The sequence below is a fragment of the Gobius niger genome, assembly GCF_951799975.1.
Source record: "Gobius niger genome assembly, chromosome: 2".
Classification (NCBI taxonomy): domain Eukaryota; kingdom Metazoa; phylum Chordata; class Actinopteri; order Gobiiformes; family Gobiidae; genus Gobius; species Gobius niger.
In genome coordinates, this window is record NC_136853.1 from 27,434,527 (window position 1) to 27,459,771 (window position 25,245).

General features: G+C 41.0%; 2 protein-coding genes across 3 annotated transcripts in view; both read left to right on the forward strand.

Annotated features, from left to right (window-relative positions):
* The first annotated feature begins 23 nt into the window (after positions 1-23).
* On the forward strand, positions 24-12,042 carry slc27a6 (solute carrier family 27 member 6). The gene is made up of 10 exons (XM_079551333.1): positions 24-573; positions 1,624-1,833; positions 3,537-3,695; positions 4,838-4,962; positions 5,615-5,809; positions 8,400-8,490; positions 8,559-8,757; positions 9,962-10,059; positions 10,173-10,303; positions 10,963-12,042. Exons 1-10 carry the CDS (start codon positions 87-89, stop codon positions 11,137-11,139), a joined length of 1,872 nt encoding a protein of 623 aa, XP_079407459.1. The 5' UTR covers positions 24-86; the 3' UTR covers positions 11,140-12,042.
* Positions 12,043-18,718: 6,676 nt separating this feature from the next.
* Positions 18,719-25,245, forward strand: part of slc12a2 (solute carrier family 12 member 2) — a 34,724-nt gene continuing 28,197 nt past the window's right edge. The window contains exon 1 of one of the 2 annotated variants that reach the window (XM_079551357.1): positions 18,719-19,833. In XM_079551357.1, the coding sequence (XP_079407483.1) occupies positions 19,276-19,833 (558 nt within the window). In that variant the 5' untranslated portion in view covers positions 18,719-19,275. The remainder of the gene's footprint in view (positions 19,834-25,245) is intronic. The other variant, XM_079551358.1, reaches the window with a different exon arrangement.

A 25,245-nucleotide genomic window follows, 5' to 3' on the forward strand; every position in this document is an offset into this window, starting at 1 on the left:
CACGCGGAGCGCACTGTGTTTATATCACCTGAACTGACATGTAACAGTGAGTAGCGTCTTTCTCGTCCGCTCCGTCCCGACGCAGCATGTTTCTGCCTCTAGGCTGGATGACCGCTGTGGGCGCGGGGATTTTGTCCGCGCACATTTTACAGAAGCTATGTTTTCCTTACTTTTGGAAGGACTTCTTCTTCCTGCTTAAAGTGATGCGCTACGGCGTGAGGCTGGAGCTCTACAAGCTGAGGTCTGAAGTGTGTACGGTGCTGGACAGGTTTATCCAACAGGCGCAGCGCATCCCTGACAAGCCCTTTGTCATTTTCGAGGGACAGATTCACACATACCGGGACGTGGAGCTGCGGAGTAACAGGCTTGCCCATGTTTTTATCCAGAAAGCCAACTTAAGGAAAGGAGACTGTGTCGCTGTACTTATGAGCAATGAGCCCGACTTCTTGTGCGTCTGGTTCGCCTTAGCAAAGATTGGCTGCTCCATTGCCTTTCTCAATACCAACATCAAGTCCAGATCTCTCCTGCACTGCTTCAACAGCTGCGGAGCGAGGACTCTGGTTGTGGGATCAGGTAAATCGAAAGCCTGTTATTACTGAGTGGCTCGAGCCTTATTTTAATTTATTCATTTTTTTGCTCTGGGTGATGACGCCTCTCGTGGTTCTTATTAGGAGTGTAAAGGCTGCGGAGAACAGGCTCTGTCAGAAACACACGGTTTAGATCTTGGAGACTTGGACACACCGCGCTGATGTGTGCAGCAGTTATATTAGTTATACTTTGTCAGACATTAATATTACCCAAAAGGAAAGAATCAACACCACAATAGTTCCTACTGAAGTTGGATTTATTGGCTATACTCAACTTTAGTTCTGTTTGAGTTATTGTAATCGCAGATATACTGTTCGATCATCAATTCCTGCCCCCCAAACCCACTCCAAGTGAAATTTTGGAGAAAAGGAGTGTGTTAACACTAATAGGATTCGCCATGCTGTAGCCATGTGACAGGATAGCTGCATGTTGGTAACTCTGTGAGAGCAACCCCTCAGCAGTAGCTGCCAGAGCGGGGCAAATCATCTAACATCAGACTACTTCACTTCTTTATTCTAATTGTGTTGCCTGTGGTGGAGTTAATATCGTCCTTGAATTGAATGCTTTTTATCAGTCAAGAAGTTATTATTGAATGTTTCTTTAGAGGCAACATGATTCACTGAAATAGTGTTATGGTATTTGACCAGGTCAGCTTGTGTCCGTTATCCAGCTGCACTCACTCTAGCCCCCAATGGGGAGCATTTTGTTTGTCTCTGTTCTATGAACTTCTGATTAACCTCTGTGCGCACAGTTTGGTTGTGCCCCAATACATTTATATTGTGTGATGCAGCCTTTATGACTTGATCTATTATCTGTTATAGGGGCTTAATAATGTAATATTGCATGTTTAAAAGTTGAACATTTAAAAATACTGTTATGTGGTTGTAAAAGTTGTAAAACATGTATAATATCAACATATATAATATATATAATATATATAATATCATATATAATGCTAATTAATCTGATTGAATAGAATAAAGTCCCATAAAGTTCAACCAGCCTGCTAACATGACGGTTGTGTTTGCACTATAGATGTAGCAGACCTCTTGGATGGCGTCTTGACCTCTCTGCTGGAGGACAACATAGAGGTGTGGGCTATGAAGAGTAACATTGAGCACCCACAGGTGCAGACATTATTGGATAAAATCGATGCCGCCTCTGACCAACCTGTGACGGCCGCACTACACAGGACTACCAACATAAAAAGTCCCACTTTGTACATTTTCACCTCGGGAACAACTGGTGAGTCCACTACCGGCTTGTGTTGTAGACATGTTTATGTTTATGTTTATGTTTATGTTTATTTATTAGGATCCTATTTGGCCACAGCAAAGTTTCTCCTATTCTTCCTGGGGTCCGTAGAAAATACCGTATTTTCAAAGTCCCAGACTTAAAAATACATAACTGTTTTCAACATTATTATAATGTAATAAACAAATAATATAAAAGATGACCTGGGTTTTCTAGCAGGCATGGTATTACAATCCCATTAATAGAATAAGGCAATATAAAAACATCATGAAAAATCACAAAAGTACAGACTTTCCTCTGGACGTGTGTTGAGCAATGTTTCAGTTCCTGTTGGACACCTTTTGCACAATGCTTTTATTGATTGAAAGAGCGCAGAATGGTTTTAAATGCACAGATTATTTTGTACACACCTTCAGGGCGAGGTGATATACTAACAGGGACCCTTTGTGTGCCATGGTAACAAGGTAAACACAATGTCCCAGTGAGCCACTATTCACCAAGGTGTGTTTTCACTTGTTCTAAAATCACTGTTGGTTTGTCAAATGCTAAATGATCAGTCAGATGGTGCCTTAAGAGATCCATGTTATACTAACTAAGCATTGGTAAAAGCAAAATGTACTATATTTATTTGAAGGAAAAGCCCCTGAGATGCAGCGTCTCATTTACAAAGAGGTCCTAGACATAAAATGAGCTGTAATAAACAATCACAGTAAACACATTCTTATCAACACTCCACACCACAGTTCTCACATTGAATTCAACCACCAAGCTAAAATATGTGAAGTAAAGAAAATAATCATCAAAAACAGGAACAAGTTGACTTCAGGAAATCAGAAACCTTAAAAACACAGATGGCTGAGATAGAGTGGATTGAGCTGGATTATTCCAGTCTGCGGGAGCTTTAAATTTAAAAGTTAGTCTCACCAACTTCTTTTTTTATTGCAGCTGCATAGGACATTTGTTCACTGTGTCTGAGACTGTAGACACACATAACTCACGTAGACAACACCTGACTTCATGGATGGATAAGTTAGATGAGCACACTTGAACATTAATTGAAGCCAATGAACATTTTTCAAGCTATAAGTGAGTTCAAAGAAGTGTACGTTTCACAATGATGATCAAAATGATCTGAGGCTCTTGCTGCTTGTGGATCAACAAAAGCAGATATTGTGTTGTCCTTTTCGAACTGTCACAAGTTCCTTAACTTGATGCTTTAGAAACACGAAACAGGCTGAATCAAAGAGCGAATGAAATGTGGAGAAAAAAGTATTCACTATCCTCCCATTTTCTGACTAATGTATGTAAAGTATAACCAAATGGCATATTAAGATTATGCCATTTGGTTATACTTTATCTTACACTATATATACAATATATACAATGGAATAATGTGTATTAGTACTTTGGAGGTACCTTTTGTAGACACTTAGGGTTAGGGCTTAAGGTCATAGTTAAGGTCCTATGTCTTGTTGCATTATGTACCTCCAAACTACAAATACATATTATTCCATTGTGTATGTAACACATAGGTACACGTTACTACACACTGTTACACAGCAAATTACATTGTACTAAATTTGGCAGGTACAATGTATTAAGGGTAGTGTAAAATAAAGTGTTACCTGTCATGTGATTTGACTACGTGTATACATCATGTACTGCTATACTGGGCTATCCCCTGTCTGTCTCAGGCCTCCCCAAAGCTGCAGTGATCAGCCACCTGCAGAGCCTCAAGGCAGCCGGAGGATTCTGGGCTTTTGGGGGGACACAGGATGATGTGATCTACATCCCGCTGCCACTGTATCACAGCGCAGCATCACTCATTGGTATTGGCGGAACCATAGAGCTTGGTAAGTACAGCACAGTACACTGCAACAAACAATAAACCAGAAAACACCGTGCAAATTTGATTGTTCAAAAGTGGTCAACATTCATCAAAAAGTTGCCACTCCGAACACACTTTACCCTTTTATCAGACTTTTACGATAAATCTGTAACGCTTTGAAGCTCAGAGTGAGTATACTTTATTGTCCCTGTAGGGTGTTTGTTTGCATCTGAAGCGTCATCTCTGATTGGTTAATCCACCTGTCAGTCACAGCCATTGGCCGTCACTTTGTATAGAGGAAGCATTTTTTTTTAATGTTCCCCAGTCCACTCCACGTGCTTAGACCAATTACATGCATTTGGCTTGCACTAAAAGGCGCTTGAGAGAATCCTGACAATCATCATGCTCCTCAGTGACCACCGTACAAAGGCTGGTACATTGATGACTGGTGATTAGGCGCTTTAGAGCAGAACATGGGCAGCACTCTATTATGAAGACTGTCTTTGTTAGGATGAGTTTGCTGTTGTTCCCCAACCTTTCAGAGGCCTGAATTATGTAATTCTAGTCAAAACCACATAGATTTGCCCAGTTATTCACAACTTATTTCTATTCTTTTTTTCTTAAAGATGCTCTACGCACCCTCACAGTGAACTCTATGACACTCCAGGATCAATAGTTTTTAGACGTTTTTACCAGACACTGTACACAAACCCAAAAACTATTGATTCTGGAGCATGATAAAGGCCACTGTCAGGTAAAGCAAAGGTGCCATGCTGCACTCATAAAGCCACAGAGTCATTAAAATATCATTTTTTTAAATTATTTTTTTCACTTAAAAAGTTACATAGTGCACCTTTAAACCTACTGCACATATATTATTTTTTACACACATATTTTTGCTTGAAAATGAAACCACTCCAAACAAAACTACACTTACTTGTTACAGTAGAGTGGAGGTTTATTACAGGTCATGGACTTTTGTACTTAAAATTACCTAAACACTGTCCTATTTAATGTTGATTTGAACCTTGGCTGGGACAAAAAACATTTGTACACATTTGACATGAGTTAATGTATGACGTAGGCCTGTCTCCTTTGACGTTCTTGGTATGAAAAAAAGTAGTAACATAAAATCGATATGAATTAAAAGTATGTTTGATTCATTAGGGGCAACTTGTGTTTTGAAAAAGAAGTTCTCAGCGTCACAGTTTTGGAAAGACTGTCGACAACACAACGTGACAATATTCCAGTACATCGGAGAACTATGTCGATATCTCTGCAACCAACCAAAGGTAATACTTTAGATAGTTACATTACTGAATGAGAAGCTTGTCTAAATTCAGAGAACTCACAAAGCCTGATTTCTGGGCCGTTATTGAGCTGCCGTCCGTAGATGAAGAGAGGCACTCTGTTGCAGTTGGAGTGACGTTGGAGAAAATGTGGAAAACAGACAATCTGCTCTTTTGTGCCGAGGTTGTGTCCTGCTATGACTGACCTCAGACACGTGCACTGTCAGTGTGAAGGCAGAGCCGTCCTCCATTAAGCTCCACTCAGTTTTCCTTCTTTGTCCCCAGTCTCTGCTGAAGTCCTGTGTGTGAGACCTCAGCACTGATGAGTAAATTAAGCATGTGTGCTTACTCCACAAATCAGTATTATTTGTATGCAGTGTTTAGTGTGAGGGGTCAGTACTTCTTTGAATCTTAATAATCTTAATAAAATACCATTCAGTTTAATCATTTCCCCCTTTGAAGCCTCTTTGAGTGAGTCAGTGGATTATCATTAATTACATTATTATTTAAATGGTATATGACTGACTGTTCAGTCCACTGATTTCGTTTTAGAGGCCTGTCTGCAGGTTTTCACAGAATTTGAATGTGTAAATAATGTTTGTGTGCATGCAAATCAAAACTTCTCTTTTAAAACATCAAATCTTTCGTTGGTTAGACAGAGCTGGATAAGGTCCACAAAGTGCGGATGGGTGTTGGTAATGGACTACGGCAGGACGTGTGGAGGGACTTTCAGAATCGCTTTGGAGACATCAAAATGTGTGAAGTTTACGGCTCGACTGAGGGAAATCTTTGTTTCATGAACCATATCGGCAAAATGGGAACTGTGGGGCGCTCCAATTTCATCTACAAGGTCAGTGTCTACACACAATGTAAACATGAGTAGCATATTGGGAGTCACAAGGATGGGGAGGACAAGGAGAAATGAGTTCTGTATATAGAGGAATGCATTTTTAAATATAATGACAGGACACAGTAATATATATGGGAAATATAGAGGAGATACATGAGTCCAGAGGGGATTTATGGATACAGTAAATTAGCCTGAAGAGTCAAACAAGAAATGTGAGCACCTGTTTAGTTGTATACAAAGAATGGCAGCATATGGTCTATGAATTTGAGCGTTTCACACAGATATTTAAGTTAACGTTTAGGTGATTAGAGATGACTGTCATATGCATAATCCTATCCCATCCTATACTGTAGGGCGGTGCAGTTCAATCGAATTAGGATTAAATTAATGGTCATTCTTAATTATCTGCATGATGCTTTTTAATTATCAATGGATTTTGGTTAATGAAAATGTTTTCAGGTACATTTCTTGTCTTTATACTGGGTTTGGGTTATTATGGACATAGTACCATGACAAACAGTAGGAGTATGTCCTGTTTCTATTTTGCATTATCATCAAAGTACACTTTGAAGTACACTTTGAAGTACCATGCTAATTCATTCATTCATTTTTGAAACAAAAGTTGAATCAAAAAGTAAGAAAAAAACAAAACAAAACCTTTACTTTACCTTACTGTTATGAGGGGGAAACTGCATTAATTACATTTTTTTTTTTATTGCAATAGTGTTATTGCCAGATTTATCGTAAAATACAAAATTGAGTTATTGGGCAACACATGGGGGGTAAGCGTTTTTCCAACAGTGATATAGATCTTTTGAATGTGGCGTAACTGTGAGCAGATGGCGAGTTGCCCCTTTGTTTAAACAGGATGCTTCTGAAGTATTATCCTCTTAAATCCTTGTCAGAGCTAGTGTTAATCAGCTCTGAGTTTCCCAGCTCTAATCTATGACCCCAGCTATTCCCAGACACATAGTTACATGTCAGTGATTACAAAACAATGTTATAAAATTGAAGGTCCAAAATACTGCATGATGGATGTAGTTTACAGGGCGCTACTCGGCGTTAACACTGTAGGATGTTACGGTGCATAGGGTAAGTTTTACTATACCAGTGGTTCTCAAACCCTAGTAAGCGGACCACAGATGGTACTTCTTCAGGCCTCGACAAGACCGAGATCTAGGCCTTGTGGTACTCGGATGGTCAATTATTTTATGAGGTGGTGCTAATTAGTGTATATTACCCATTACATATAATTATATTCAAGATTATGCTAAAGAACTTGCCCAGTTTTCTCTGATTTGACTTTTAATTTTTTTTTTGTGTAAAAGGATGATGCTTAAATATTATGATTATGAATGAATGAATTAAATTAAAATAATAAATTAATACATTTAATTAATTAATTATTCATTGTGAGTTTAAGACCAAAAAGGAGTGGTGGAAAGTAAACACTTATTTAATGCCACCCCCTTTTATATACTTTGAACTCAGAATCGTGTTACTTTGACTTAATTCCTTTTTTCCCCTTATTTCGTTTTGGTGATCGCTTGAGCACTATTCCCCTTATTCCGGAGGCTCGCGTGGGCGCCGCCATGAATTGTGCCCGCCCCTTTTCTCCTATCTGTTAACATGGGGATGGAGAAGTCCAGATAAAATCAGTCGCTACACGAAAACAAAGCCGTTTTCAGGCCGCGCAGAGAAACGTTGCAGTGTTGACTTTTTGGTGCAAGTGAACATTGGACATTTTACACAAACTGAACCTGGTTTACATCACGACAGCTGAAGTCATATATTTTCATCAGATCCAGACCTACAGAACATCCTTTCTTTATACCAATACTGAAACTGCCTGATATTCGGACATCGTTTGAGGTTTACTTGTAATTTTTTCCATGATTTAGAGCCACAACTGGACACACAGAAACTTTTCCCTCTCTCTCTACATTTCGATTTTTTACAGGCAGTTGCTTACTATGATGATGATGACGATGATGACTATGATGATGATGATTAGTAGTAATAGTAGTATTAGTATTCGTATAATCATCAATTTATTACATTTTCACTCTAACCTGTTTTGACTTTTACTTGTGGTGCAGGGCTGTGGTTTACAAACTTTTCACACCAAGCACCACCTCCTAAAATATCTGACCTTCCAAGTTCAAGATCAAATCAGGACAAAACAGAGTCTGAAAACTGGATTAAAGTGTAAACCACGTCTGAACCAAAAAGACATTACAGTTAAATGTGTTACTAAAGCAAAAACTATAAAATTGCTGGTGACCTCGCGAGTACCACTGCCAGGGTGAGCCAAATCAGCGTTGCGCTACATTGAGCGGCACAATTTGATAGCGATGCTTTAATTGCTTTAATAATCGTGCTGTTCTGCTGTGCAAACAAATAAAGAGCCGCGACTCCTCTGTACCACCCGGAGGTGAGAGCAGGAAAATATGCACTATTAATGATGTGCACCCCTGCCCCCTTCTGGGAGTATGACATCATCACATTGTAGAATCTGAAAACAAAAACAAAAAAAATCTTCTCTGTTTCGTACAAGCTTACATGTTCTGCACTTTGTTCTCTTGTGCAGCTCCTGTTCAAATATGATCTGGTGAAGTACGACATGGTCCGAGATGAGCCAGAGAAAGATCGGTATGGCTTCTGCAAACGAGTCCAACACGGTGAGGACAAACGGAGATGATGACAGTAACGTGTGTTTTCCTAATACTTGCCTTTGACTTGTATTTAGGAGAAACAGGGCTATTGTTGTCGAAGGTCAGTGCTCTGAGCCCTTTCTTTGGGTACGCCGGCAGCAAGCAGCTCACAGAGAAGAAAATCATGAGGAATGTGTTTGTCAAAGGTGATGCCTATGTTAACACCGGAGACCTCATGACTGAAGACCACGATGGCTTCATTTCCTTCAGAGACAGAGTTGGAGACACTTTCAGGTACCACTCATGTCGGCAGTTCATCTTGTGGCACAACTGTAGCACAGGTACCCCCAGGTGTGCGCAGACTGACTCGGGGTTATGTGAACAAAAATACAGAAAACAACATTGTGTTAACTACCCCCAACGCAATCATAGTGTGTGCACTTTTGACAGTGTAAGCTACATTCTGACTAAACCTTCTGTCATTTAAAGCATTTAAATCAGAAGGCTGAAAAGGCTAGATCATACTACAGTGGCATAGGGCTGTTCTACTAGTCTGATGTTCTCCTACACGCAGAGGGACTGCAGTGACCAGGTCAATGGGACTGCAGTGACCAGGTCAATGGGACTGCAGTGACCAGGTCAATGAGCTGTGATTTTGTTGGACCTGTGCACCGTTGTGTTACTTTCTGTACATCCATGCGGGCGCCAACAGAAGCATGTGTACAGCATGTGCACGTTGTTCGGGTTCTTCGGTCAATGACGCCTGTCGGCCATTGCAAAATATTGATCTAACCCCAGAGGTATTTGGAGGGTGAAATATTTTATGAGGTGGTACATGGGGCTAGAAGTAAATGGTAAATGGTCTCAACTTATATAGCGCTTTTCCACCTACATTAGGCACTCAAAGCGCTTTACAGCAAGGATCCACTCACCCATTATTACTCTCATTCATACACCAATGTACGCAGACACTGAAGTCTGAGAACCACTGCAAAAACTGTTTGGGAGTGTTTAGTTCATATAAACAGTACATTTGCTGTAATTTGATGAGTTAACTCATAGTGGAAATTTATGCTAAAGTTGTGATAATGCATTTAGTAAAGTAGTTATGTGAATACGTTTATTCTAGCAGCTACATCTAGTTTAAAAAGTCTGCATTGAGGCTTTATCCAAATCAGTGCGCACAGCGCGAGAGACGCAGAAAGCCGTTTTTGGAGCTGTCAGAGCCAGTTAATCTGGGGTCTGTGGAATATATTATATTTTTTTACTTTCTTAGTCCCGTGGAAGATTTTTTTTTTTACCACATACCCTACATCCGCGAGAGAAACTTGGGAAACTAAGATTAGATTGACAGCTCCCCCTTGTGGTCATTTCGCAATAAACTTGCGAAATCAAATTTATTTGTAGCCTATACATTTAGGAGGAGCCTGTTTCTTCTTTATTTCGGTGTGTACAATTAAACAAACCTTAAACTTACTGATTTTTTTTTCTTATATAGGTGGAAAGGGGAGAATGTAGCAACAACAGAAGTGGCCGAAGTTCTTGGCCTTGTGGATTTTATTCAGGAAGTCAACGTGTACGGAGTGGAAGTAGTGGGTGAGTTTCATATTTGTAGCCCTTGCAGCCACATTTAATGCAATATTATTAATTAACACTAAATGAGTTTTTTCCAGTAGTCGAAGGAGTCTTAAATGTGTTCTTGTTTCTAGGCCATGAAGGCAGAGCAGGAATGGCTGCTGTGATTGTGAGACCAGAACACACTTTCGATGGGGAGAAGCTGTTCAACAGTGTGGTCAAAGATCTTCCAGGATATGCTCGACCGCTTTTCATTAGACTGCAAGTAAGAAACAATTGATAAAAACGGTTATAGTGTTGTGTTCAAATTGAAATTAATACTAAAAAAAAGAAGAATTGATTACTGTACTTTTTTTTTACGGTTTCTGTTGCTTTTCCATGCTGACTGTTATGCATTTACATCTCAAAGCTGTTTCAATTAAGTTGTGTTTTTTGCTTTCTCATTTGGACCTTTTTTCTTTTCTGTCCTAATTCAAACCCGGTTTAATGCTGGCATTTTTACCTGTCAGTGAAGTTTGGGCCTGGCATGAGCCGCATGACTCCACTTTGATCATAGTGTTGCACTATTTATTTAGGTTTAGTGTCTTTTAGTAGGCGAGTCCCTGGAGAACTGGGCTTATTTTCATTAAATTAATTATTGTTAAGTTGTTGAATTTCATCTACACTTAATATGAATTAAGACAAACACATCAGATTTGTAATTTATGTGAATTATTGTGAATTTAGGCTCTACAGAATTCGTGCAAGTACTGTAGTAAGACTATATGTGCACTGAAGTGCAGCCCTACAGTAGGCTGTAATACAGGGATAAAAATGTGCTGCCCTCACCTGTACCATGATCGACTGAAGAAGACGTTACTTAAATGGCAGCTTATGTCAGTGATAGGCCAGGCTCTAATGCTGTATATCCTGCCCTGGCTACAGGAGGTGATGGAGATGACTAGTACATTCAAGCAGCAGAAGTTCCACCTCGTTCAGAGCGGGTTCAACCCCTCCTTCATCTCCGAGCCGCTCTTCGTCATCGACTACAAACTGGACAGCTACGTTCTTCTCACAGAAGCAATCTTCCAGAGCATCCTCACAGGGGAGAGGAAGCTCTAAACCTCACTGTGGACCACGAAGGACTCGGAGAATGAATGCCTTTTAGCCTAGCCCAATGCAGTATTTCCACTACCCTTGAGATAACAGCAATCTATTAGACTAACTATACGTTTTGGATGACAAGATGGAGGCCAAAGCCAGATGAAGAATGGTGATGTGTGCACATAATTAAGAATGTTTATGTTTATGATCAGCCACAATGTAAAGAAATACACGTGATTAGCTACATGTCATTCAGGTTATGTTCAGGTGATTCTATGTCCCATGATAGTCTAATGGAGGGTATGCAGGTGATGTCACAGCACAGTAACAGCGAGGCAACAGAAGAAAACTCAGTCTGAAACGTTAACAGTTCTATTTACGATATGCACATTTTATATCTAACCAGAAGTAGAACAGCAGCAAAGTGAGTGGACTTTCCTCCGTTCTGGTCCAGAATTGTGCGACGTCATCTGAAGTCCAGCGATGGGTGGTCATCATGTTGTAGAATGTGATGTCATAATCTTAGATAAAGGACAGGTGCTCATAACACAATCGGAGAGATATTCAATATCAACTCAAAACTCCCTACAATGATGTAAATCTTATGACTGAAAAATGTTTCAACCGGCCACTCGTGCTTAAATGAGTATTAATATTCCATTAAATTATTTGAGGTGACACAATAGATTGTGATTTAAAGTTTGTTCTATGTTTCATGTGAATAAGCCCTGCAATTACAGAGAGACTGAAGCCGGTCCAAACAGCTGCATTTTGAATGAAGGCAAAGTCTTGCGAGATAGAGTCTTATCTGAACTCAGCCTGTAAACACATTTTTTTTGCATTAGAAAAGTTTATCCACTGGAACTTGGAACTCTAGAGCGAAGCTTATACAGGTTTTCACGATTTTTCCAATGAATGATGTGTGAGATGTGTGTGTGTGATGGTGAAACAAGTGCCATGTATGTGGTATGTATCTGATCAATACTGAGATTTTTTTTATTTGTAATGACAAGTGTTCCTACAGTTGTTTACAGACACTTGAGCAGAGCCAAGTTGCACGACTGTTTGTGTAATTAGAGTAAACGTGTTTATTACATGAGGTGATCACAGAACACTGGGTTTTCTACACTGGCATTCACCAGTGACAGAACTGCTGATTCGGGTTTTAGTTAAAGCACTTAAGTGCAAGATTTACTGTTCCTTTGATCCTTATTTTTGAAATGTTTCAATTTCCGTGTTTTGAAGCGTTTTACTGTTTAGTTTTATATTGCCCACATGAAGATTCTGAAAGAAATTTATAAAGTATTTAAAAACTACAGTCTTCATTGTGACTTTTCTTTGAGACTATGGTTGGCTATTTTACTCAGTTTGTTATTAGACAAGGGGAGGCCACTCTAGTCCAAACATTACTACGATAGACACTAGTCACAAAGGACTAAGAAATATTCATAACATTTTATGAAAGGCACTTAAATTAGATTGTACTACATTGACTACTATGTCAAAAGTATAAACAAATTAAAAAATGAAGCCTGTATGTAGGAGTGATAAAGTTGATGATGAGGACCCTGGAGTGTAGACCACTGACATATGTTGGTATAGACCAACAGGTGGTTGAACAATGAGGGACACACAACCTGAATTTCAATTTAAAGCAAACTTGACCAATAAATAATTTAAAGCCAAGTACAGTAATGGTGTTTAGGCCCTTACTGAAGACTGAAGACTGCTGTCCTTCAGGTTACTCAGTCAGAGGAAGTGGGTTAGACCTGAAAAGATAATTTGGTTCAACCACTTCCTAAAGCAGAGTCACTTCAAAAGTCAGACTCCCAAGAGTCAAATATTGAATAAGATCCTCCTTTAAGATCAGAAGATTGTTTATATGTACTCTTTGTCATAGTTTGTATAAGACAAAGAGTTAAATTTGTACTACTTCAGAGTAGAACATTAATGCGCTTGTCCATGCAACTGTTGGCCACAAGAGCGCGCAATTCATTAGCTTTGCATCATTGAAATGTTCTTCTTGCTTGGACACATTTTGCTCTTAACATTTAAATGTGCCAATCCTGCGGCATCAATATTGACATCCATAATGTTTACGAGGTTTGAGGGGTCATTCTTTGCAGCAGCGGCTGCAGTGTAAATACAGGCTCCGATCTCACATGTGTCACCTCACAACAAGTCAGACATGAGTCTGTGGGCATCCAAAACTTTCCACTGACCGTGGGGGAACTTTTTCTGTAATTGACGTAAATATACTACACAAAATATTGCAAGGTTTCTTTCATGTTATGCTTTCATAACGACATTTTAAGCCTCAAAAATTACAAAATGGTCTAAATTTGTGGTGACAAAATCTGAATAATCAGCAGAGTCAGATGTATATGACGGAAAAAAAATCCCTCTGGAAAGACAAACTTCAAAATCTTTAATTATAGATGACTGGAAAAGGTGTTATTTAAGGTGCTATTTTAGGTGCAGATCTTGCCAATGTGCCAACGAAATTAGAGACTTAGTTCTAGAATTAAACCTTTGATTATGAAAATTGTATTTCTGTCTGAGAGAAAACAACACTCTCAGGTATATGATACGAACAAATGAAATTGTGTGTCTATTAAGATAGGCTATACAGCCTCTAATATTGTTCTGTGCTCTACATTAACATAAAACTTACACCAATTGTGTTTAGTCCTGTGTACTTTTACCCGAGACAGATTGGACGGTGGCAAAGTGCTTTCCTCTGACAGCTCAGTGATTCTTGTGAGGTGATACTTGAGACTTGAAGCGTCTCTTCTCTTCCTCAAAATAGCAGCTATTGGAGCCACAAGAGCACATTTTCTTACAAGCATAAACCGAGTGAAACTGTGTTTTTTTTTTACCTTCCTTATTGAATACAACTTAAATGTGACACATGGGTTCATCTACGCTGTGTTTTCTGTAAATAGAAGTAATGTGTCTTGTCCATTCATCAATAGATCATTGTGAGGTGTAAAACATGTCTGAGTGACTGCTCAAAATGAATCTACATTCATTTATATTCAGTATTTCTGGTGTCGGTAGTATTAGCTATGCAGCACCATGGTCCTGATTATAATTTCCTGCTGAAAAGAGTGAAGTTACACTCACTGTCAAAGTCACACAGCCTCTCTGATTGAAATGCCAGGGTTGTAGGCATAACAAACTCCCCTCTGATGGTATAATGGTGGAGTGCCAGCATAAATCTGACTTGAGGCTATGTTTGTACTCAACATCTCACCTCCAACAGGTATATATATTCTGGCTTATCATATTTGTGCATTTATTGGTCTATCAATAATTTTATTTGCCAAAGTTATTGCTCTTAACCATTTTTATCAGGTTTGGCAAACCTTTACACTCAAATGTCCTTTGTGTTCTGCTTTGACTTGAAAGTAAGACAGTGCATTCCTAATTCTGCTGCCAATGTAACATTACAATGTGAAAGGCTACAGCAGGCCAGAGCAACACTCACTGACTTCAGTAGGCAGTTATTTCTGCTGCAATCAGAGCAGTTTTTACAACCGTCCGTGACATGTTTTCTTTATATTTCATGCCTTAGTATTCTTTATAGTTTTCTTCTTTAAGAACAGTTGTTTTGGAACATAGTTTGTTTCAGGGCTAGTTATTAGTTCTATACAAAGTAGTTGTAACCTGACTTTCATTCAAAGTGTGTGCCTTGAGTCAGTTGCTGTTTATCCTGATCAGAATAATCCATCCATTTTCTTCCGCTTTATCCGGAGCCGGGTCGCGGAGGCAGCAGTTTGAGGAGAGATGTCCAGACTTCCCGATCCACGCACAGCTCCTCCAGCTGTTCTATGGTGACACCAGGCCAGCTCAGAGACATCGTCCCTCCAGTGTGTCCTGGGTCTTCCACAAGGCGTCTTCCCAATAGGACGTGCCCGGAACACCTCCAGAGGGAGGTGACCAGGAGGCATCCGAAACAGATGCCCTTGCCACCTCAGCTGGCTCCTTTTGACGCGAAGGAGCAGCGACTCTACTCTGAGCTCCTCTCGTGTAACTGAGCTCCTCATCCGATCTCGAAGGGTGCGCTCAGCCACCCTGCAAAGGAAACTCATTTCAGCCGCCATTGGTCATTGTGCACAGGTTGAGTATGTTTCCTAATTTTCTATATCTGAAACACCGTTTGCTGTCTGATGCCCCACCTTTACGTGTGGATGAAACAAGTCACTGGAGTGATTGTCTTCTCATCTCGCTTCACAGCAAGAAGGTCCCGGGTTTGATTCCTGGACCGTGTTTGGAGTTTGCATGTTCTCTCCCTGTGTCTGGTTTATTCTTTGTGCGACGGTTATTCCCCATTAAACTAAAACATGCACAATAGGTTAATTCTTCAGCCAGGTGATTCTGACCATCACCTTAGCAGCTGGAGCTGGGTCCCCGGGCGCTGCACTGCGGTCGCCCACTGCTCCTGACGGGTTGTCCAGCAGCATCGAAGAAAGGGTCAAAGGCAGAGGACAAATTTACCTCCTGGGACGATGAAGTATACCAGAACCACCTCAGTCTGCTTCACTGGACTGTGAGGAGCTCAGCAGAAGTATTAAACAGAGTGACCTCCACAGTGAATCTTTATACAACTGGATCAAATACCATGCATTTAGCACAGTCATTCCTTTGTTAAAGCTATGTCAGGAAGAAGAGCGACAGTTTGGCTGCGATAATGGGGATCCTTTCAATAAACATAAACATAAACATAAACATAAACATAAACATAAACATAAACATAAACATAAACATAAACATAAACATAAACATAAACATAATAAACATGTCCGGTCATGCAGATCTTCTCAACTAACAAGGGATGAGGTCACTGTATAGACTGTATTTTTCCAATATTTCACATTTCAAATAAATAAATAATTATAAATTTGGAGAATCATTACAGCTCATGTTTACTCTCAGATTTCTTTCTACAACCTTTGTACATTATTGATAGAAACTGACAATGGCAGCACGGTGGCTTACCATTCTTGCATCACATCCAGAAGCTCCTGACCCAGGCCAGGTGGGGCTTTTCTGTTTGGAGTTTGTATATTCGCCTGCATAGGTTTCCTCTGATTGCTCTGGTTTCTTCCATCAATAAAAACGTGGACAGCTGAGTCTCCTTTGGAACCATGGATCCCCTGAAAAAGTGCTTCTGAATCTCATTGGGACGTTACTGGTTAAATAAAGGTCAAATCAAATTGAGAGTGTTTCTGTGACATCAGCTAAATTTCTTCTGTTTGAATGTCTCTGTGCGCCCTGTGGTAAGAAAGGGAGCTGTGAGAGTGCAAGGAAATAATGATCCCCCGCTGCAGAGCGCGTAGCATTAAATGGATTAACGCTCTTGCAGTTAATGAGCAGCACAACTGTCTGGGGGTTCTGACCTTCTTCACAGCTGAGAACTGATACGACAGAGTATTAGCATGACACTTTACTCTGCAGCCACCAACAAACGTCAAGATGCTGCTCTGATGCAGAAACTCACACATCATGTTTCTATAGGCCTGTAAAGTGCTATATACATGAACAGTTTCCAAAGTGCAGCGTGAACAATAGTTGATATAAGGAAATAAATTGAAAAATGTCTTTATTCAACTCCTTGATTTTTCATATTAATAACAAAAAACAAGTTAAATCAAATAATCAAGTCAGGCATTAGGAAACGGTTGTGGTTCATCCATGTTTAGTGACGTTCTGCTGGTCTTGGGTGTCAAAATGATAAATCTATCATCTGATTTCAGTTTTGTCTTTTCAGGCACATTGTTGAGTTTCATTTGAAGTGACCCCACCCTCCTCTCACAGGTGCTGGAGCTGGTGGTGGAGGTGGAGGTGGAGGGGGGGTGTTATGCATGAAGCTCATGCCCTGCTCCCGGCAACAACAAAAGAGCTGCTTGACGAAACAAAAGGTGTTTGTCGACACACAAACACACAATTATTTATACACTAAATAGCAATGCATTTTCTTATGGTCAAACGGTGAGGTTGATTAACAACTAACACATTTACAATTAGACTATAGCCTATTGTTGACATTTTTCTATTATGTTATCCAGAAATGTAAAAATGTAGCTACAGACTTAGTGTAATACTGCTCAAAGAAATAAAGGGAACACTTAAACAACACAATGTAGCTCCAAGTGTTCCCTTTATTTATTTCCCTTTATAATAAAGGGAACACTTGGAGTTACATTGTGTTGTTCAAGTGTTCTAAAATTGTAACAAAGTGTTGCAGCTCTAAAATAATTCTGGAGGAAGCTGGAATCAAGTACAATGTAGCAAGAAAATGAGACAGAGACTGTGTTTATGCTTATGTATCTGCAGTCTTTAGTATTGTACGTTTTAGAGAAAACTCTACAGATGACACACTAGAAATGTACTCGCATCAGGAATATATTGACAGGCTTTTACAGAGGTTTAATTTCAGTTTCTGTCATCAAATATGTTTCCTAAACATTTACAGTAGTCAGTGCAGCACTGAGCCGCATTTCACTGCTCAGTGCTCATAGTCACAGCTGTTATTACCATTATGACATCATCAGATCAACACAACAGCTGAGAGGCACAAACACTTTGGGGCGCACATTGTTTAAGGGCCAAGGATTTGAACCAAAATAACAAAGATGATAAAAGCAGTTGTTAATAATGATCAGGTGTTAAAAGCGACGTGTGGGTGATAGGCCTATTTCATTTTAAATGATCTGGGATCATATTTCTCTTGCATAATTCTGTGACGTCATGGTGACTGTAACTGAGATGAATTGTCTATTATATGGAATAATGCTACTTTGTTGAGTATTATGTTCCAAGAGTGCATGTGCATTTTGACTAATTTGTTCCATTAACTAATTATTTAAACTGATTAAACTGTGGATAAAGTGCAGCTGATGTGTCCCAACAGTATGTATGTCAAAGACTGAGAGATCTGTTGGGTCAGTGAACACATGCTCTTCAACTTGGAGGTCGTGAGGTCATTTCAGAGTCACCAGATCAAGGCAATGGCATATTTTCATGTGGTTTGATTGGCAAACATGCCCTACGTGGGTCGTGAACAACAACCATTTATATATATATATATATATATATATATATATATATATATATATATATATATATATGTATGTATGTATGTACAATTTATGTCTAGAAAGCGTAAGAAATTGAGATGCTTAGACAAACATGTGTCTGCAGTGATTTTCATTGCTTGTGAATTGAAAGGGGTAAAGTAAAAACTAGAACATGAGTCATTGTGCACAGAACTTGGACATGAATGCAGATATATGCAAATATAATAATTGCATATCTTCTGTGAAAGGTTCCAGACCAGCAGAGGTGGGTAGAGTTACCAAAAAGAGTAGCGTTATTTTAAAGTAGTACATAGTACCGTATGATACAACTAAGAAGTACAGTTCTAAAAGTTACTGAGGTACTTCAGTAAATGATAACTATCTGCAGGCCGGCCATGCTGATACTGCTCTAAACAAGAACACAATGTGGGCCAGCTGGCTGTAGGCACATAACTCCTTACACGGTATAGCACGTGCATCACACTGAAGGTGCATAAGGGAGTACTATGGGCTCGTTCGTGCAGTTTCGCTCCCATCTTTCCTGTTCCCTCCTCTCAGGAAACGAGCAACGTCACGCCCAATGTTGAGGGATTGTCTTCTCGCGACACTTCCATTCTTGGCATAAGGAGATGGGAGCGATGATATCTCGCGATACTGCGCTCAGAGCGCCCACCCTACAGTGATGCCGACTGCAGTGCTGTGTATAATAGCAGCGAGGGGAGTCCGGGGAGTCTAGGAGGAGCTGCCGCAAGGTCGACAACAGCATCCCGCTCTGAACCTCTCACTGAACAGAGCACGACTGACTGTGGTCCAGCGGACCTCAGCGACCGGTTCTCTGCGGGGACTTTGGGGCATACTCCCTTGTTAAGAAGAAACAAAGACGAAGAGTGGTCGAAACTTTCCAGCCTATAGCCTCATGCTCCGTGGCAGCTAGCGTGCTGTAGTTGCCGCTCTTTTATGTTAGGGCATAGTACCTCGTCTGGAAATAGGAAGCTGGTTGGTGTGACGTTTAGCTCTTCATCCTCCGCCATAACGCTTTTATCATAAGGTTTTTACGCGATCTCTTCGTGCCATGTCCGCACCATCCCCGACGCCTCCCGCCGCCGCGGCGGAGGGGGATTTATTAGCTCCGGATGCGGGGCCGAAGCCCCTCGGTCCGACACCGAGCCAAAGCCGATTTCAAGTGGACCTTGTGGCAGAGGCAGCTGGAGTAGCAGAAGACCGGTCTCCCAGCTCCGACACTAGCACCGTCCCGTCCAGTGACAAGGCCAGCGCAGGGGGTCTGGCTGAAGCCGATTCGGGGCCGGGGGGCGAGGAAGCCAAAGGCCGCTTTCGGGTGGTGAACTTTGCGGACCCAAGTGGGGCCAGCGGGGCGGCCTCTCCCGAGGCTCCGGGTGACGGGCTCCAGAATGGAGACACGGTGATGAGTGAAACCAGCCTGCACTCATCCACCGGTGGCCAGCATCATTACCACTACGACACCCACACTAACACCTATTATCTGAGAACTTTCGGCCACAACACCATCGATGCAGTTCCAAACATCGACTTCTACCGACACACCGCTGCGCCCCTGGGGGAGAAGCTCATCAGACCCACCCTGTCCGAGCTGCACGACGAGCTGGACAAGGTAAGTCACAGCTCCTTTAAAAACCGACCGTAACCCAGTCCTCCGAGCCGGCTGTGATCTCTGGGAATGTGCTGAGACGGTGACAGCGCACACGTGAACACGCAGCGAACATGTGCGAGGATGTGCCACAGGACACACGACGCTCTTCACCAAACACTGCACTAATACACACAGATGCTCCTATTTTCACACGGTTTATGGAATTGATCTGGAATCTCGATATGAAGAGTTTCTTGTATAATCTATAGCTAAAGTTATAATTGCGTTGTTGAGTTTTAGTTAAGTCAGAAGTCCTCAAAGTTACTGTGTTTGACTGAAGCAGCTCTTTAATGTCATGGCTACACTGAGGGAAAAGTACACACGTTTTTCACTTTGAATGTTTGTTTTTTAACGTAGTTTAATAGTGTAAACAACTATGAGAGAAGCACATTTATAAATCATAATCTGCATGGCATTGCTGGTGTGATTTCCCGTTGCAACTGCAGTCCTTTGATTCCACTTTATCAGGGGCTTTATTGAACAAGGCTTATCTCACATACAGTATCAGGCAGCTCATAGCATTGCAACAGTGAGGACATTTCAACTAATTATCCTGCCTAAAGTAAAACTCTGTTGAGCCGTGAAGTTTATATCAGTTTGCTGTTTTGGTCTCGCATACAAAACAGGTTTTAGTTTGAGCCCAAGGCATGTTCAGGTCTCTGCAGGCTCTGAAGCAGTACCATCTATGTACAGAAGCACATCAGTAGAAACGTATTATAGCTATTAGCTCATGTTCTTACACCATACAGAGTGATTTCCTCCAAGCAATAATATATTCTGTGCTGCCCTTTCTAGTCTGTCAATACTATATGTACGGGAAGCAGAGCAACAAACGAGCGAATGCGTGTGTCGTGTGTGTAGCAGTAAAATTCCAGTGAGTCTTACGCTTAATCACGTCTTTCCTCTGTAATGAGAGAAAGGGTCAGGCCAGTGATTCTCAAACCCTTCACACAATGTACCACCTTCTACCTCAGGACCACTATGACTAAACCAATCCCAAATCTGGACTAAGCTGTCTCTTAAGAACGTGTTAAACGATTGTAAATTGGACCAAAGTGGGTGTAAACCAGGTGTACCAACCTTTGTAAACGATACAATTAAAAAGAAATGTAACATTGCAAAAGACTGAGGTGGCCCGGGCGCCTTAGAAGCCCTGAAATGCTGTGACTTGTAAGGACCACTGGCTCCTGTTTTCTATGGAAGCCCAGTTGAGGTGTTTACTGAAGGACCTGGATGCCATTGGCTGCCTCCCCTGTATTTAAGGACAGTGAAAAGTTACCTTCAATTGTTAATCTGAGAAGGTGCTGCTCCACATCCTGCCATCAAGTACTTGGTTCTCACAGGATTTCAAGGTTACATAACCAACAGTGGCCTGCCATTGTTCTCCAAGGTCCAGCATGTCCTATCGTAGGTACAATATTAGGAGGCTGCTGTGTTTGTCATCGGCACAATATTGTGGCTGTAGATAGACGAGATGGGCTGATTAGACGACAGCCCCTTTTAATTAGCGGCTGTTGGCTCCCATCCACACAGGCAGCTTTGTACGGCTCAATATTTCCAAAATGGCGAGTGGACTTTTAAATCTCACTGGAGGTTATCTCTGAAGGTCATGGTGACCTGACTGCATCATGCCGGACATTGAAGAGGATTTGAAACAGTAAACGGAAATTCCGCTGTACTAATTGATTTGTTGGGAGTGATCAATGAGTCACTGATGGCATTGTTGGGGAAGTCGAAATCATGGGTTCCAGTAAAGTTGAGACCTCCCTGTGAGTGAACTCTATAAGCAGCGTTTGATGAGTTGTTACCAACAGAGATGTCCTGGAATGTCCTATTGTCCTGTTGTATGGGGCCATAAGGACACTTTAAAGCGACACCATCAGGCTGCTGTAGGTCCCATCGACAAGCCAGAGGGGAGCTGTGACAGGGCAATTTATTCAGTCGAGAGCAGCCAAGCAGAAAGGTGCAGCGCTTAAATATTGATGCCACTGTTGTTCTGTGATCCACCAATGCGTAAACTGTTATAACCAATTGGACCACTCCTCAGTCCTCACCACAACTTAAAGAGATGTTTGCTTTTCACCGGTGTCCTGCCAGTGTTTTGTTAATGAGCGTCTCCAGAGTGTGATAAACCCCCTCCCTGCCACCTGTTGCCGTGATCACCAACAGGAGCTTTGTTTGTGTGTTGTTGGTAAGGCTGGGCAAAAAAAACATATTGATTGATCCCGATTTTTAGTTCAATTATATTTCCCAAATACAATTTCTAAACTTTGCAAATAAATCTCAGCTAAAGAAATAAAATGCTTCCACCGTGCTCCACTAAATGAGGCAGTGCAGCTGTTTTATTAGGGAGAGAAAGAGTTCCAAAACTGGCCCCATTTGGACCTCTTTCACAGCGATCTCTTGTCAGAACAGCCCCAGACCGATAAGCTGTCTTCTTCAGACATCTGTGCTGTCGAGCCTTTGCAGACCGGGGTGCAGCGTAAAGCTTCACCGTGCGCCTGCATTTACTCAAGCGCTCTCTCAGCCAAGAGTAGCCATAGATGTTTTGCAGTTACTTCTGCTGACCCGGGACTATATGATCATTCTTGGGACAGTTTGGGCAAGATTCAGGATTCAGGACAAAAGCCTAGATGTTGGGACTGTCTTGAATCTTTCCGGTCACCCTGCCCTCGTCTTTGGGACTCGTGGTGTGTTTTTACAGTTTAGCTTGGCAGTACAATTCACTCAGGCATTGCACTCTAAACATTTCAATGTCTAATGAGCATCTTCCCATGAGAGCTGTATGGGATGCAGGTTTGGAAGTGTTTCGCGATAAACAGTATTATTGACTCTAACGATGCTGGATACGGTCAACCCTCAGGCATAGAAACTACAGTAAACCTTTGTTCTAGAAGTGCATCATCATGTCCAAATTTAACTTGTCCAACTTAAGATACATACGGGGGTCTCTTACCACAGAGGCGTCCCATTTGTACCTGAGCTCGATGATCTTGTCACACTTTATGTATTGTATATCGTGTTGGTCACATCTAGATTAATCTAGATTAATCTTGGAATTAATCCAGATTAATCTAGATTAAAATGGCTTGTTTGAATTCTGCCGAAGGCTTTCAGAATTAGGGATGGGCGATACCACATTTTTTGGAATCGATACGATACCGATACTTTTGGGGTCTTTTTTGTCGATACCGATACTGGTAATTTCATTTGGGTGAATGTATTTCAATCAATATATACATTTCTAAAACTGGTTGTTTTATATAATTAATTGGTCAATTAAACTTATATTACTTTAACTGGTTAATTAAACAATGTTAATGTGAAATTAAATACATAAACAACATTTAAAATTAATACTTAAATGACAAATAGAACCTAAACCAGAATGATATGCCTGGCTCAGTTCAATCCTTTGCTGTTGTGAACTGTTTTGGCTCAGAACAAAGAAATAAATCATCCTTTTGTGTTGATAATTGCTGCCCCGCCTTCCTTTTACATATGCAAATTAGTATTGATACTTTTTGCCCAATATCGATACTTAAGAAGTAGCCGTTTGGTGTCGATATATCGATACTTTGGTATCGATCCGCCCATCCCTATTCAGAATATGTGTGCTACACAAATAATGACTAAAACTAAGTCTTTTAGCCCTTTTCCACCAAGATGGTGCCAGTGCTGGTTCCAGTTTCAGAACCGGTTCTTTCGTTTTCCACTGAAAAAATATTGGCCCCTGGTTCCAAAAACTGGTGCCGGTTGTGAACCAGATAAAAGCTGGACCAAGAAATGAGCACCAGTGATGTCAGTGGGTGTGGCTTTCTCTTCCGACAAACAACCAATATTGGTTAGTTAGTGCTGATAACTTCCTGGAGAAGCCAAATCAGTCTCTGTGGAGGAAACTAACTGTTGTTTTGCTTTATGCTGTTAAGCAACAGCTAAAAGAAAAGGGAGCAGTTAGAAATAAGGAATCGAAATGTTAACAACTGCTGTGACAGGACCACAAAATTATTGTTGTGTATTTCATAACCAGAAATGGCTGTAGCACGATGTTACTATCCATGTTTTATGTGACAGTTTACTTCCCAAAGCGATGCTATGGCAATAGGCACAATGCCAGCTCTTGTTTTGGTGGAAAACCAAGTCAGTACGAAACCAGCCCAGAACCAGCACCAACTCTGACCTTGGTGGAACAGCCCTATTTAAGAACGAGTTTCTCAAGTCAGGTGGCGCCAGGGGCTCATCTCCTGTTTCCAAAATGCATCACAAACTGCTCGAGAACGTTCTACTATGATAATTGGTGAGGAGATTAATTCATGTTCAATAAGATGCACTTGTGTTTACTTACTGTTTATTCAGTTAAGCATGAATTTTTAACTGTAGGCCAGGCCTTCTTCCACCGGTCACTCAGGCTGACCAGCTCGTTCACATTTTCTGCTGACAAACTAGATCTCCTCTACTGCACAATATGACCTGCTAAAGAAAAAATATATTTATTTACGGGCAATGTGGGCCATCTTACCAGATCAGAAAATATAGGCCTCTGTTTGTGAACGTAGGAAACATGTGCGCGTCTCCTGATTGGTCAACAGTGTCATGTGATCACTGTCACAACAACGGCAGTTCAAAGCTGCTGCGGCTACTGCTACTACGAGCCTCAACTTGGCGATAGTTCTGTCAAAATGGAGATAAACGTCAGCGACACGAAGACGCTGACGTATTTCTTTAGATTTAATAAGAAAAGGAGACTGACCATCAGCCCCCCCGAAAAGAAGCTGGAAAGTTTGTGTCCAAACTCAGTAAGTCGCTGTTTTGAAAGAGAAATGAAAAAGGAGGCGCTGTGGGGTTTTTCTGTCTTTTTTTCATTGGCCGCTGCTTTCTGTGTGTTCGCTTTGGAGACTCGCGTTTCTACTGTGCGTCCAAAATAAAAGTCGTGTAGTGTGTGCTGACCTTAAAATATCAAGGTGAAAATCATCACAGCTTGCGGAGTATAGACCCAGCTCCCAACCCTACTTTGAGAATAGATTAACGTAGATATTTTTTTTATCGCCCAATAAGAGTCTCATGTTAACGCCGATAGCGGCCCACCACTAGTCCTAAGACACCACACAAGCTGCAATAAACAGCATTTTACAAAGAACAAATATGGGGAAATGCTGATAAATGTACAGACGATAAATATCAAGCCCAAAAATATATAGTTTATCTGTTATTTATTGAATGATATTGTAATTATCGTAACAGCCCTAGTTTCCGCAGCCTAAACCGAGCCAATCCGCGTCCAGAATGGGGTCCAAGCCGCTCCAGCTTAGGGCTACCTCACATTAATAACAATCATTCAATAAATCACTGATGGACAATATGATTTTAAACCAC

Excerpts from the sequence above, each read along its gene's own strand:
- slc27a6 (XM_079551333.1), top strand. The coding sequence starts at position 87 with ATGTTTCTGCCTCTAGGCTGGATGACCGCTGTGGGCGCGGGGATTTTG. Across the intron at positions 574-1,623 it reads GACTCTGGTTGTGGGATCAG|ATGTAGCAGACCTCTTGGAT; the intron begins GTAAATCGAAAG and ends TTTGCACTATAG. Across the intron at positions 3,696-4,837 it reads TGGCGGAACCATAGAGCTTG|GGGCAACTTGTGTTTTGAAA; the intron begins GTAAGTACAGCA and ends TTGATTCATTAG.